This window comes from Triticum urartu, chromosome 2 (genome assembly GCF_003073215.2).
Source record: "Triticum urartu cultivar G1812 chromosome 2, Tu2.1, whole genome shotgun sequence".
Lineage (NCBI taxonomy): Eukaryota > Viridiplantae > Streptophyta > Magnoliopsida > Poales > Poaceae > Triticum > Triticum urartu.
The window spans coordinates 738,067,794-738,083,183 of NC_053023.1; the positions used below are offsets into that span (position 1 = coordinate 738,067,794).

General features: G+C 48.3%; 2 protein-coding genes across 2 annotated transcripts; one reads left to right on the plus strand and one right to left on the minus strand.

The window, feature by feature from the left end:
- Positions 1-4,985: 4,985 nt before the first annotated feature.
- On the plus strand, positions 4,986-6,275 carry LOC125534534 (peroxidase 66-like). The gene has a single exon (XM_048697731.1). The coding sequence runs from the start codon at positions 5,059-5,061 to the stop codon at positions 6,085-6,087; it is 1,029 nt and encodes a 342-aa protein (XP_048553688.1). The 5' UTR covers positions 4,986-5,058; the 3' UTR covers positions 6,088-6,275.
- A 7,411-nt stretch (positions 6,276-13,686) lies between these two features.
- Positions 13,687-15,023, minus strand: LOC125540342 (peroxidase 66-like). The gene has a single exon (XM_048703952.1). The coding sequence runs from the start codon at positions 14,924-14,926 to the stop codon at positions 13,889-13,891; it is 1,038 nt and encodes a 345-aa protein (XP_048559909.1). The 5' UTR covers positions 14,927-15,023; the 3' UTR covers positions 13,687-13,888.
- Positions 15,024-15,390: the final 367 nt, after the last annotated feature.

Sequence of the window (15,390 nt, forward strand, 5' to 3'; positions counted from 1 at the left end):
TAGCCTCTCCCCTTCATGTGCCTTCACAGCATTCAAAAAGTGGTAGCCAATAGAAGAGCAAATCTCACTAGATGATTTTAACTCATTCCCTTTATTTGCACTGTTTCTCTCATGCCACCAGCGCCAAAGTAATAAGCAAGTTTTTAACTTAATGTCCTCTCGCAATTTAAGGATTTTTCCTAAGAAGTTCAAAGCATTATCACAGGGAACTAGTTGCATCCTGACATGCTCAAGTTGAGGCATTCTCCACACTTGTTTTACTTTCTTGCACTTTACAAAACAGTGCCCCCCATCCTCATCCAATCTAAGGAACATAGGGCACCGAGTGTCAACTTTCATACCTCTGCTTTTTAGTTTTGTCCGAAGCGGTAAGCTATTTGTAGCTAGACGCCACAGGAAATGAAGCACCTTGTTTGGGAGGGGCGTCGACCATAGTTTTCGCCAATCAAATTCATCCTCTCCTTCAGCTGCACTTGAAGTAGAGGTTAGTCCCGAGCTAGACTCCCGGGCAGCACAGTCAATTGCAACTTGGTATGCAGATTTAACTGAAAATATACCTTTTTTATCATAGTGCCATGCCATGAAGTCCTCAATATGGTCTTGGACTGGGATCTGAAGTATAACTCTTGCATATTCCGGAATGAACATCTGCTTCACTAATTCTTCGTCCCACTTGTTCGTGATTGGATTAATTAGCTCACTGACTTTAGTTACCAAGTTATTACCCTTTTGGGTGATGACCCTTCTGGTGCTGCCTCTCGGAATCCATGGGTCTGACCATATATCAATGTTCTTACCGCTACCTACTCTCCATATGATTCCCTTCTTCAGCAGTTCAACGCCTTTTAGAATGCTTCGCCATACATAGGAGATGCCGCTTCTTGGCCTTGTTTGTATTATTGAACACTCTGGGTAGTATCTTGCTGAGAGCACCTGGGCACATAATGAGGTGGGATTTTGGAGCAGCCTCCATGCTTGCTTTGCTAGCATGGCCAGATTGAATGCATGTAAGTCCCTAAACCCCAAGCCTCCACTTCTTTTTGACCTAGTTAATCTCTCCCAGCTGACCCAATGCACTTTATTTTCCTTATCCATCTGGCTCCACCAATACCTATTAATCATGGTGCTTAGTTCTTCACATATGCCTTTAGTGAGATCAAAGCACGCCATGGTGTAAACAGGAATAGCTTGTGCTACGGCCTTTATGAGTATTTCTTTCCCTGCCTTCGAAAGTAGTTTCTCCTTCCACCCTTGAATCCTTCTCCATAATCTTTCCTTCACGTATTCGAACATCTTTACTTTTTCTTTGCCCACATACGTTGGAAGACCTAAATATTTTGATGAGAGGCCTTCCGACGTAATGTTTAGACAGCTCTTCATTTCTTCCTTCTGCCAAGGCCTTGTATTTTTACTGATCAAAATGGAAGACTTGTCCTTATTTATTATTTGTCCTGAGCAGCTCCCATATATGTTAATTATGCGTTCAACTTCTTGCGCACTGCTTGCATTAGCCTCCATTAGCAGCAAAGAATCATCTGCAAAGAGAAGGTGACTTACACTAGGAGCTCTTCTGCATATTTTGATTCATCTAATTGACTCTCTCATTTCAGCATTATGCAGCATGACAGAGAACCCTTCTGCGCAAATTAGAAATAAGTATGGGGAAAGTGGGTCACCCTGTCGAAGCCCTCTTTGAGGTGTGATTATTTCCGTAACAGCCCCATTCATTTTGATTCGGTATTTGACCGTGGAGATGCACTTCATTATCAAGTTGATCCACCCTCCGTCAAAACCCAGTCTATGCATCATCTCCTTTAAAAAGGGCCACTCGACGCGATCATATGCCTTGCTCATTTCTAGTTTTATTGCTGCATAACCCACCGAGCCCTTTCTTTTCCTCTGCAAGAAATGTGTTAGCTCATATGCCAGTAGTGAATTGTCAGATATAAGGCGCCCAGGCACGAAGGCACTCTGGTTAGGGGAGATAATGTTGGGGAGAATTACTTTAAGCCTATTTGTAATTACCTTTGAGACCAGCTTGTATACCACATTACATAGGCTTATTGGTATGAGATCATTAATCTTCATTGGATTGTTGTTCTTCGGGATTAAAACAATGAATGTGTCATTCCAACCCTCTGGCATGTCTACCCCTCTTAGAATATGAAGTGCTTCCTTGACCACCTGTTCTCCAACAGTTTGCCAAAACTTTTTGAAAAAAATAGCAGGCATTTCGTCGGGACCCGGCGCCTTAAGATCGCCGATGCAATTTAGTGCTGTTTTAACCTCTTCTTCCGTGTACTCAGCACACAGCCCATTGTTCATTTGCTCTGTCACCTTTACATCTACAGCCTGCATAATTTCCTCAATGTTTCTCCATATAATCTTGGAGGAAAAGATGTTAGAAAAATAGTTTGTAACATGTTCCTTGAGTGAGTCTTCCCCTTCAGCCCAACTCCCATCATTCCTCAGTAATTTTTGGATGGTGTTTCTCCTTTTCCTTTCTTGGATGGTGTTTCTCCTTTTCCTTTCCGAGGCAAAAGCATGGAAGAAAGACGTATTTCTATCCCCGTCTTGTAGCCATTTGACATGGGCACGTTGTCTCCCATGAGTGTCCTGTTGGTATTCAAGGTGATCCAATTTCTCTCTAAGGAAGTGCTCTCTTGAAACTTGGTCTTGATTAATATCCCCTCTTCTTACCTCCTCCAACTCTTTCTTTAGATCTTTTATTCTTTTTTGAAGATCTCCCAACACATTGGCGTCCCAGTTTTTCAAGTCCCCTGCAACCATGCTCAGCATACCTTGAATAGTAGTCTCCCCTCTCCGCTTTGCTTTGGCCCAGGCATTGTTTACAATGGCCTCACAATCTTCCTCCTGTAGCCATCTTGCCTCAAATCTGAAGTTGTGTGCCCTTCTTCTGAATTTTTGTGCCCCAACAACTCCTTTTATATGGATAGTCACTGGCCTGTGATCTGAATGACGTGGGTCGCCGTTCACCACTTTACAGTGTGGGAACCTTGCACACCAGCTTCTCGAGCCAACCGCTCTATCTAACCTTTCCTTGATGTACCGGCTAGCATCCAGCTATGGTTGCGCCAGGTGTACTTATCCCCTATAAAACCCAAATCCTTAAGACCACAATCAACAAGAGCCAATCTGAATCCCTCCATTTGACTTTGAGCTCTAGCTGGTCCTCCTTTTTTCTCGTGATTAAACAATATTTCATTAAAGTCGCCTGCACATAGCCATGGAAGATTCAGCTGTTGCTTAAGTATGCGCATGAGCCTCCAAGTTATTTCCCTTCTATCACTAGATGGTTCCCCATAAATGCCTGTGAAAAGCCATTTGAAACCATCCTTTTCTATTACTTCCGCATCAATATGATATCTTGAGTAGTTATGCAACTCCATCCTTATCTCTTTCTTCCAAAACAGAGCCAGTCCTCCACTTTTTCCTTCACAAGCTCTTACCACCATATTACTCATTCCTAACATCCACTTGAATTTCTCCATTCTCCTTCCATCCATCTTTGTTTCTGACAAGAATAGGATGTCGGGGTCCTCCCGCTTCTGAAGATCCAGAAGCCCGCGAACTGCCGGGCCATTCCCCAATCCCCGGCAGTTCCAAGCTACTATTTTCATTTTGATTCCCCAGGCCGTCCCTGCAGCCCAGCGTTTCCTGCATTCAATCGTGTGTTTCCTTCCTTTTCCCCTTGCACAACAACCTCACCATCACCTCCAAGTCTACCTCCATCATATCTGCATTTCTCTTCTTTAGTACAGTTTCAGGGGACTGATTTTGTTGTTGCTTCTCCTTATTTCTTTCACGCCGCTTAAAAGTGCCAAGCTTCAGACTTGTACCTGACCTGATTTCCTTAATTCTTTCCTTATTATGTTCATCTTCTCTCCTTTGACCTCTCTCCTTTTCTCCTTGGGTAATCTTCGTTGAAATTGTGCTAACTTTTGGCATTTCCTTTTCATGTATCCCCACACTAGGGTCCACAGGGTGTACAGTCTGTTTACATGGGCTAGGCTCCAAACTTTTATCCATAGTCTTCTCTGACTGCTTGTTTTCTTCGAACACCAACTCCCTGCCTTTCACAGCTACATGTGTATCATCTTGAGTTTTCTTTAGGGGCCTGGTGACTTCTTTCTCTTCTCCTCTTATTCCCAATTTGTCTTCGTTCATACCCGCTTCTGGCAGGCTCTTTCTCCATGATGGACGATCACTACCTTGTTTACTGCCCTTACTACCTGCACTGTATGTGTTCCAGAAGTCCCCCCAATCGCTTGAGCTTTTAGGCGAGATATGTCTTGCTATTGTATAGAAGTATATCTATACCCCTATATAGTGCGCGAATAAGTTTGAAAGATGGTCATTGGATGAAGCCAATCCGACGATGCAGAGATGACAAATCAGATTTTGTCACATGTACAGTCTAGAAGACTCTATGGTTGAACTTAAGCATAATGCACAAATCTCAAAACACAAGCACTTCTACTTTGTTCTAGAATCTTTCGTATTATAATTGCCCAATTTGTTTTCTAGATGAATCGTCATTATTTGTTCTTACTTTATGCTTTACAACGCACAATTTCATGAATCTTAAAATAGACAAGTTTTTTTACAAAACTAATTGATTTTGAATAAGATGAACTATAGGAATTAAATGAACATCTACATCATGCATATATGACTCAAAACTTACATGCTATAATGTGGTATTTGTTTATAATTTAATTGCCAAATCTCATGTGTGCAACGCGGCGTGTACCTTAGTAGTTGTAGTAGGGATATTGTATACAGGGATAGGACAAACTAAAACTCAGCATGTGAGAGGCTGCTGCGAGCTACAGTCGCCTTCACGTACGCATCATTTTTTTCCTCCGTGACGCTGCCTTACTATATTCGGGGCACATGGCTAGTGCGTGACTCTGGTCAGTACGATCCAAACCAGTTCCGGTTATAAATGATGCCCACTACTCGACGTGAGGAAGACACAAGCCCACCACCATTGCACTCCAAAGCTTCAGCTCAAGCTCAAGCTCCACATCAACAATGGCGAGCAGCAGCTCAATGCTGGCCGTCCTAGCCACCCTGGCCCTGCTGCTCTCCCCAGCCGCCTCAGCCCTGTCGTCCACGCTGTCCCCGGACTTCCACGCGGAGACGTGCCCGCAGCTGGACGGCATCGTGCGCGCGGCGGTGCAGGCCGCCCTCACGAGCGAAATCGCCATCGCCGCTGGCCTCGTCCGCATCTACTTCCACGACTGCTTCCCGCAGGGCTGCGACGCCTCCATCCTCCTCAACTCCACCTCCGCCCGCGAGACGGCGCTGGGCCCCAACCTCAGCATCCAGCCGCGCGCCATGCAGCTCGTCGAATCCATCCGCTCCACGGCGCACGCCGCCTGCGGGCCCGTTGTCTCCTGCGCCGACATCACCCTGCTCGCCACCCGCGCCGCCGTCGTCGCCTCCGGGGGTCCCACCTTCCCCGTGCCCCTCGGCAACCTCGACAGCCCCGCCCCGGCGTCACAGGACAAGGTGTTCGACCTCCCGTCGCCGGCCACCGCCAGCGTCGCCGCTCTGGTGCAGTCCTTCGGCACCAGGGGACTCGGCGACGTGGCCGACCTCGTGGCGCTCTCGGGCGCGCACACCATTGGTCGGTCGCAGTGTGGGTCCTTCTCCGACCGGTCTCAGCGCGCCGACGACACCTTCTCGAGGAAGCTCGCCGCCAACTGCAGCAAGAACCCGGACCGTCTGCAGAACCTGGACGTGATCACCCCGGACCTGTTCGACAACGGGTACTACAAGGCGCTGGGGTTCAACCAGGGCGTGTTCACCTCCGACATGGCGCTGGTCAAGAACAAGACCACCGCGCCCATCGTGAAGCAGTTCGCCGCGAGCAAGGACGCCTTCTTCGCGCAGTTCGCCAAGTCGATGACCAAGCTCGCCAGCGTGCCCAAGCCGGCGGGCAACGTCGGGGAGATCCGCCGCTTCAGCTGCCTGAGGACCAACGCCCAGAGCATCGTCCTCATCGACACCGCCGTCGACGCTGTCGATGAGGAGGAGGGCTTCGCTGCTTCCGCATGATCGATCGTTCCTGCAGCCGACAGGCATGCAGTACCCCGCAGACCGCGCGTGACGTTAGCGTGTAGCGCACTGCTGTACTACTAGTGTGTTGTTCGTGTGTGGGTTTGAGGGTTTGTGTTGACTGTTTTTGTTGCGTTGGAGTAGTAATAATAAGACGACGCATGCGGCGGACTCATGCATGTCATCGAGAAATGTTTGTAGATTCTCATGCCGGTCTCACTGTTGAAATCTAGTACTCCCTCCGTCCCATAACATGAGAGCGTTGCGTTTTTAAAAATGTCAAAAACGTTTTTATATTATGAAACGGAGGGAGTAGCTCTTTATTTTGTACGTATATTTCATATAGTAGTATGTATTTTCATGTGTTCATCGATGCGGGAGTGATGAGAGCAGCACGTACGGCCAGTACCGAGCTGCTCCTCGCTATTTTGTTTTTTAATTTAGCTGCAAGTCAATCAACTGACTTTCGTTTTTGGGTTGGTCGGTTTTGAGTGAAGGAAGAAGAAGGCAAGGAAGGAGAAGGAATGGCTTCCCCGGAGAGAAGGAAGGGGCTCGCCGTCATCACCCCATTGTCTATCTTAGGAATCAAGGTGTGGCGGTGATGAATGGCGGTGCTGGGGGTGGCGGTGGGGCTTTACCGGATAAAAAAAAGTGGATGCAGGCGGGGCTAGAGGATGGCCGGGGGCGGCGGCATGCACGGTGGTGGGGAGAGGTTGTAGGGAGGGCGGGGCGGCGAGGCTGGTGCGGGAGCGCCGGCGGCCTGGCCAGTGGCAGCAGGGCGGCAGGGGAAGAAGATCTGTTTTCAAGAAAAAACGGTTGGAGGTAGAAGAGATAATCTGATGCGTTCGTTTTTTATCTAACGCTTCGTGTTGATTTGACTGACCCCAAATGAAATTTGGGTCGACTGCCCTGTAGCCATTCCCTTAGTTTTTTGGTGTGCAGTAGCCGAGATCGAGCAATCTTGAGTTTATATCACGCACTCATGTATCTGACTCGTGATATTTAAACGGAAATCAATCAATGTGCAGAAGAAGATGTCCGATCACGGGGCGTGTGAACAACTTGGCGGAATCGAGGAAAATGTCCGATCGCTGTCATGCGCCCCCTGTTTTCCTCTCGTTCTATTCTTACACAGGTATTTTTTCCAAATAAAAGGAAGGAAAAAAACAGAGCCTTTGAACATCCAAAGATGCACTGAGCACAAGGTCTTGTCTGCCTGCCGCTGCATTTGCATCAATCAAGCACATGAAGTTTTTTTTTTTTTGGAAAACACTTGAGCACGTCAAGTTGTGGAGGTGCATGGTAAGCAAAACCGCAACACCGTCCCAGGAGCTGCCCCACGAAGCGAGCATATGCATGCTTTTTTTTTGAAACAAGGCAAAAGACTTGCCATTTTCATTGATAAAGAAGAGAGTTTAAGATAAGGATCCCAGTAAAGGGCAAATAAAAGTTCATCACTCTTGCGCCATTACAACACCCAAGTTTTTTGCTCCCGCCATCACCCATAATCGAACTTCCTCCTTAATGTTGCGCACTAGCATCCTGGTGGGGGTCGCCAAGTTGCGAAAGACTCTCGTCTTGCGCTCCTTTCAAAGTTCCCAAAAGACGAGCATCAAAAGGGAGGTCATCGCAGACCGCGAAGGGGCCCTCGATTGGACGATCCAAATCCACCAATCGTTAACTGAAGTAGCTGAGCTCCACTCCATAGGGTTGACCTCCTGAAGCCCCAACCACTGAACAATGTCGCACCACACCCTCACCGAAAAATGACAGTGGCAAAGAAGATGTGTGAAAGAGTCCCCGGTTTGCTTACAGAGTAGGCAAAGACGGCAATTTGGCCAACCAAGGCGCGCAAGTCTATTAGCAGTCCAAACTTGATCTTGCATCACAAGCCAGGCGAATAATTTGCATTGAATGATCCATCTCGCCCGTGTGACTCTATTTAAGCTCAGTAGCGTGGACCAGACCAATGCATGTGCGCTGGCTCAGCTTAAACAGAGTGCATGGTTAGCCGCCGGTGCATTGGTGCACGTACCCCCTACAAAACCAATACATGTACATGGTTCTTTTCTTTGTTAGAAAAAGAATACATGTACATCACCATGACTTTTGTGCAAGTGCCCTGAACCCTACTACGACTAGGAGTAGTCGCTGTACCGTACACTCTAAATTTTAGTAGTACTAGTAGCATCATCACCATGCATGTTACTCCATTTTATAAAATGTTTGTTTGCCAAAGCTGGTCCTCGACGAGAAAAGAAACAAATGCTGTTCTTGACAAGTCCAACAAGAACATCTTTGATGCATAGGGAGTGCCACGTACTACCAAATACATCGTCGAGGGCATCGATGGTGGCCACCGCGCATGCCTGCATCTGCATGGGACCAAACATCTCACTCAATTTTTACGGCAACTTGCACCAACTTTGCGGATCGTCATGGCACATACAAGTACAATATTACTCCAGTACTGTCACTTTCGGTGATCGAGTCAAGTGGTGCCCTACCATATCGTTCATGATCAACCCACCACCTTTAATTTTCCACTTTAGCTACTTGTAGGCTGCTTGAATTTTGAATTTGGGTCAGTCGATTTTCAGGCCGTTGATTTTTACTCTGAGACTCGTACTGCATTTTTTTCCGGCATGTGATATTTGTTGTATGGGCTTATTTTTGACTGACCCCATATTTCGGTCATTCGATTTGCTACTAGGCTGAAACCCAGTCTTTGTCTCTTCCTTTATTTATTTTCTGTTTTTTTCTATTTTTATGTGTTTTTGCTTTTGCCTTTTGTTTTTCTTTGTTAGTTGGTTTTTATTTTCCTTTTATGGGTATTTTAGGGATGTTGGATGAGTGTAAATGTATTCACATAAATTCTATGCAATATCTGCGAAAATTATACTATTATAATGTTTGTAGATTCTCATGCCGGCCGGTCTCATGGATGTCATCGAGAAATGTTTGTAGATTCTCATGCCGGCCGGTCTCACTTTTGAAATCTAGTTCATCGGTGCAGGAGCGATGAGATCAGCACGTACGGCCAGTACGGGGCTGTTGCTCGCTGTTTTATTTTTTTGGTGTGCAGTAACCGATCGAGCACTCGTGTACTCAAAATATTTTGATCTATTCATCAACAGTTAAGGCAGGAAAAAAACAATAGAAGTAAAAATTACCACCAAATCTATAGACCACCTAACGACGACTACGATCACTAGAACGAGTCGAAGGCGCACCACCGTCATCGCCCCTTCATTATTGGAGCCGGACAAACCTTGTTATAGTAGACAATAGGGAGGTCGTCGTGCTAAGCCCAAAAAAACCAGCGTGCCAGAACAACAGCGTCACCGATGAAGAGAAGAATAGATCGGAAGAGTTTAACTTGAAGACATAAGAACACATAGGAACAGAGACCAGATCCAAGTGGATGCACCGAAGACAAACACCGACCGAATCCCATGAGATCCGTTGGAGAAAAATCTCCACTCGCCCTCTAAAGATGCTAGACGCACCACCGGAACGGGTCTAGGCGGGGAAAATCTTATTCCAGTTTCAAGAAGCCGCTTCTGTTTCATCTTTTTGAACAGAATACAAACCCTAGACGAAGACGGAGATCCGCTGCGTGGGTTCCTGATCGCCCTCGCGCGAGCGTACCAGGCGGAGGACATGATAGAGATCATGTTAACGGATACGCACTCATGTACCTGACAATATGATTTTAATAATATGAGCCGTATGCATCATTCTGATGCAAAGGCTGGGGTAAACCCCTTTTCGAAAAAAAAAATGTACCTGACAATAACTCTCGTGATATATAAACGGAAATCAATCAAGGTGCAGAAGAAGATGTACTGTACCTGACTCCCCGTGCATGCGCGATCATGGGGCTGTGCTTTGAGCTTGGAAACAACTTGGCGGAATCGAGGAAAATGTCCGATCGCTGTCATGCGCCCCCTGTTTTTCTCTCGTTCTAATCTTACACAGGTATTTTTTTCCAAATAAAAGGAAGGAAAAAAACAGAGCCTTTGAACATCCAAAGATGCACTGAGCACAAGGTCTCGTCTGCCTGGCGCTGCATTTGCATCAATCAATCACAAAAGCACACCAAGTTTTTTTTTCTTTTTTCTTTTTGGAAAACACTTGAGCACATCAAGTTGTGGAGGTGCATGGGAAGCAAAACCGCAACACCGTCCCAGCTGCCACAGGAAGCGAGCATATGCATGCTCATCATCACAGTGAAGGATACAGCACGCCCGCGCGACTCTACTTAAGCTCAGTAGCGTGGACCAGACCCAGCCTACCTTACCTTAAACAGAGTGCACGGTTAGCCGCCGGTACACTAGTGCACGTACCCCTTACAAAACCAATACTACATGTACATGGTTTTTCTTTTGTTTGTTTGAAAACAAGGATACATGTACATCGCCATGACTTTTGTGCAAGTGCCACGACCAGGAGTAATCACTGTACTGTACACTCTAAATTTTAGTGGTAGTACTACGTACCTAGCATCATCACCATGCATGTTACTCCATTTTATAAAATGTTTGTTTGCCAAAGCTGGTCCTCGACGAGAAAAGAAGCAAAGGCTGTTCTTGACAAGTCCAACAGGAATATCTTTGATCTTCACCCCACCGAAGAGCTGTTGATGCATAGGGAATGCCACGTACCACTAAACAGATCATCGAGGGCATCGATCATGGCCACCACCCGGATGCCTGCATCCGCATGGGACCAAACATCTCCCTCCGTTTTTCCGGCAACTTGCAACAACTTTGCGGATCGTCATGGTACATACAAGTACAATATTACTCCACTAGTGTCACTTTCGGCGCTCGAGTCAAGTGGCTGCCTCGGGTCCTACCATGTCATATTGTCATTCATGATCGACCCATGACCTTTAATTTTTCCACTTTAGCTATTTGTAAGTTGTCTGAATTTAGAATTTTTGCTCTGACATTTGTATGCATTTTTTTTAAAACAAACTCCGAAGCTTTATTGCACCGTCTCAATGTTTACAGGGACAAAATCAAGTTCATTGGACTGACCTAACCAAACATGATCATCAATCCCTAAGGATAAAGTGTGCTTGGAGAGTTTGCGAGCCTCGAAGATCGAGCTTCTAAATTCATCACAATTATTACATATATCCAAAGCAGACTTGTGCTGCATTTATTTTTCTGGCATGTGATGTTTGTTGTGCTGGGCTTATTTTTGACTGACCCCATATTTCAGTCAGTCGATTTGCTACTGGGTTGAAGCCCTTTAACTGTACGATCCAGCCCTCATCTCTCCCTTTGTTTATTTTTCTATTTTTTTTCTTTCTCTATGTGTTTGGTTTTTATTTTTCTTTTATGGGTATTTTCGAGATGTTGGATGAGTGTAATGTATTCACATAAATACTATGCAATACTGTGAAACTTATACTATTATATGATTATTCCTTGCATTATAGCATACTACAAAAAGTGTAATTTTAGAGCCAAGTTGTGTGCAAGTTTCACGAAACTTTTTTCGTCATCTTTCTTCTTAAAATGCTAATACTTTTGCTACTGATTCATTGTTTTTATTCTAAACTATCTTGTTGTTTTTTATTTCTTTTGCTGGGCGTCCGTCTCCGTCGTGGTAAGTGACCGAAGGTACACTCACTGCAGGAGATGCTCCTCCTTGTCGGGCACTGACATCACGCAGCGGCGGCGGGCGGACTGCGCAGCCACGTCGGACGCGCCCCCGGCGGAACAGGCACTAGAACACACCGCTGCCCGCGCGGAGCCCGATGTGGAGGAGGCCGTCGGGCCGGCAACACCGATTGAGCTGCCCTCACAGATCCGCGTGCGGGGCTGGAAGGACCGGCACCGACGTCGTCGCTGTGGCGATGGGCGACAGGCAGCATTGCACTTGAACTGAAGCTGTTGCCCACATCAACCCGCGAGCGCTCCAGTGCGATATGGAGCGCCATCTCGTCCTCGTCTCTGAAGCTGCCGTCAGAGTGGCTGCCAATGCTGGACATGGTCGCCGACGCTTGGGGTTTGACGGATTGGACAAGAGAAGGGAGCGGAGTGAAATGAGCCTAGTGTTTGCTCCGGAGAGGGATTTTGTGGGTTCAGGGTGAGCCAGAGGTGGGCCAGGCAGACGCGCCCGGACGCACCCGGGCCGCGTCATATCCGTCCTAGATTTGGGCTGAATATCAGGGGTGCCGGTCAAGTCGGGCTTCGAGAGTGGTTTGGGGCGTCTGGTTGGATCTTTTTTTGCGGCTCATCAGCAAACAGATGTTTTGCGCGGGTGTTTGAGACGGATTTGAGAGATACGGCCGTCGATGCTCTTGGACAAGAACAAATGGTGTAACATGCATCGCTCAAATTTGTTCGTGAGTAACAACTTGACACGGAATTCGCAAAAAAAAAAAAACAACTTGACACGAAGGTGCATGCATATCAGCATATGTATGCGTCGAGATCCTTGATATTATTCTGCTGTCGCCCAGCAGCTACGGAACCTAGTTATTACAGGTACTGTAGGCTGGGTCCTCTGCCCTCCCATGGACCCATCACCCTAGAAAAAGGACAAATATATCCATATCTAGCCTCCTGTTGTTGACAAGTCCAACGAAAACATCTTTGATCTCCATTCCATGCACCACAGCACACGATCGAGCTGATGATCCAGCCATCCAGGCAAGAGCTGGGCTGCAGATCAGTCCTCCTTACACGTGCCACCCACATAGTACTGATTTATCGATTATCCAGGACATAGATCGTGGTCGTGGGCATGAATGGCCACGACGCGCACGGTGGTTATGCAGCAAATTTGACAATTTTAATCTGTGAATGAAATCATTTCATAAAATGAACTGTCTTTAATTTTTTTTCACTCAAATGACCTTTTTAAGTGGCGTCCGACACGAAGGCGTCACACTACACTGTGTAGCGCCTGACTGATAGACGTTGCACACCTAACCAGCGTCGCACCCGTATTATTCAAAAAAATTATAGTGCAACCACTAGTGCAACGCCTAAAAGCTAGGCGCTATACTGTATAGTGTGGCGCCTAGCTCTTAGACTCTGCACATTGACTTAGTAATTTTTATGCAGTCCGGGGTGCGACGCTGATCAGGTGTGTAACGTCGGTCAGTTAGATGTTGCACGATATACTGTGACGCCTTAGTTTCGGGCGCCATTCAAAAAGTCAGTTCATTTTATGAAATGATTTCATCTATGGGTCAAAATTGTCAAATTTGTTATGCATGCATGCATCTCCCCCGGTTTCCGCCAACTTGCATCGTACTTTGCGGGTCTAGCTACGTTGGAGTTGGACCAGTACTAGCATCACTTTCAGCGATCGAGTCTGATACCCTGATCAAGTGGCTGCCTCACGCCCCTATCTATCAATCTCTGTCACGATCGACCCACCACCTTTGCTTTTCTTGTGTTCACCCTCACACACACGTACTAGTACCATTATCGCTATCAATACGTACATAGGTATCCAGATTAGTTGACGAAACAGATCGGGGTTCCAAAGTCTCCAAGCACGCAAGAGGATCCTTTGGTGCCCAAGAAGCAGAAAACACGTATGACATAGTTCATCAAGATGAGATGCAACGACGATCGAAACCTCTGTCTCTTTATTGCTACACACACCAACACTGCTGCACGCAAGAAAACGAAGCATGCCGAGAACTCAAACACGATTGGCGCTACGGCCTACGGCCATGCCGTGCATGCACGCTAACACAACGCACTGGTAGCTAGCCTGCCTGCCGACGACCATCTTACTCACGGTAGTACTTGACCGAACCATCAGATCAAGCGGAGGCGGAGAAGCCCTCCTCCTCCTCCTCACCGGCGGCGTCGACGGCAGCGTCGGCACGCTGGGCGTTGCTCCTGAAGCAGCTGAAGCGCCGGATCTCGCCCACGTTGCCGGCCGGCTTGGGCACCCTGGCGAGCTTCTCCATGGACCTGGCGAACTGCCCGAAGAAGGCGTCCTTGCTCTCGGCGAACCGCTTCACGATGGCCGCCGTCGTCTTGTTCTTGACCAGCGCCATGTCGGAGGTGAACACGCCCTGGTTGAACCCGAGCGCCTTGTAGTACGCGTTGTCGAACAGGTCCGGGGTGATCACGTCCAGGTTCTGCAGCCGCTCCGGGTGCTTGCTGCAGTTGGCCGCCAGCTTCCTTGAGAAGGTGTCGTCGGCGCGCTGGGACCGGTCTTCGAAGCTGCCGCACTGCGACCGGCCGATGGTGTGCGCGCCGGAGAGCGCCACGAGGTCGGCGACGTCGCCGAGGCCCCTGGTGGCGAAGGACTCCACCAGCGTCGCCACGCTGGCCGTTTTGGGCGCCGGGAGGTCGAACACCTTCTCCTGTGCCGCAGGGGCGAGGCTGTCGAGGTTCCCCTGCGGCACGTTGAACCAGGGCCCGCCGGAGATGACGATGATGTCGCGGGTGGCGAGCAGGGTGATGTCGGCGCAGGAGACGACGGGCCCGCAGACGGCGTGCGCCCGGGCGCGGATGGACTCGATGAGCTGCATGGCGCGCGGCTGGATGGTGAGGTTGGGGCCCAGCGCCGTCTCGCGGGCGGCGGTGTTGTTGAGGAGGATGGAGGCGTCGCAGCCCTGCGGGAAGCAGTCGTGGAAGTAGAGGCGGAGCAGGCCCGCCGCCACCGCCACCTCCTGCCGCAGCGCCGCCTCCACGGACGACCACACGATGCCGTCCAGCTGCGGGCACGACGCGGCGTGGAAGCCCGGGGAGGCGTCGCCGGTGAAGACGGGCAGGGATGTGGCCGGGGAGAGCAGCAGCGCGGCCACGGTGGCCACGGCGGCCAGTACTACTAGTGAGCTGCTCGCCATTTTTGGGGCTGAAGTGAAGCTCGAGCTTGAGGTGAAGCTAGCTTGAGTGGGGCTTGTGGCTTCCTCACGTCAAGCAGTGGGCGTCATTTATAACGGGAAGCAATCAACAAAACCGGGTGAGACGCAGAGCGCAGAAACAGCGGCACCAATCCGGCTTAGATCACGCACCAACCACACTCCATTGACCCCTTCCAACCATGTGTCTTGGTGTAATATAGAAATGGAAAGTTTTTCTAGAGAGAGCAAAAAAGATGAAGGCGGCTAAGCAGCAGCCTCTGGCTCACATGCACGGCGGCACATGCATGCACGGGCGATCACGTGGCGACCAACTGAGCATTGAATTCTCCTATCCCACTACACGTACCGTTATTTATTGCATCAAATTGGTGTATCCTTAGGCTTGATCAAGTGATTTCATGAAGCTAGTAAACTGAGTGAAAAAGGAAAACATCTCAGTTCCAATG

Excerpts from the sequence above, each read along its gene's own strand:
- LOC125534534 (XM_048697731.1), top strand. The coding sequence starts at position 5,059 with ATGGCGAGCAGCAGCTCAATGCTGGCCGTCCTAGCCACCCTGGCCCTG.
- LOC125540342 (XM_048703952.1), bottom strand. The coding sequence starts at position 14,926 with ATGGCGAGCAGCTCACTAGTAGTACTGGCCGCCGTGGCCACCGTGGCC.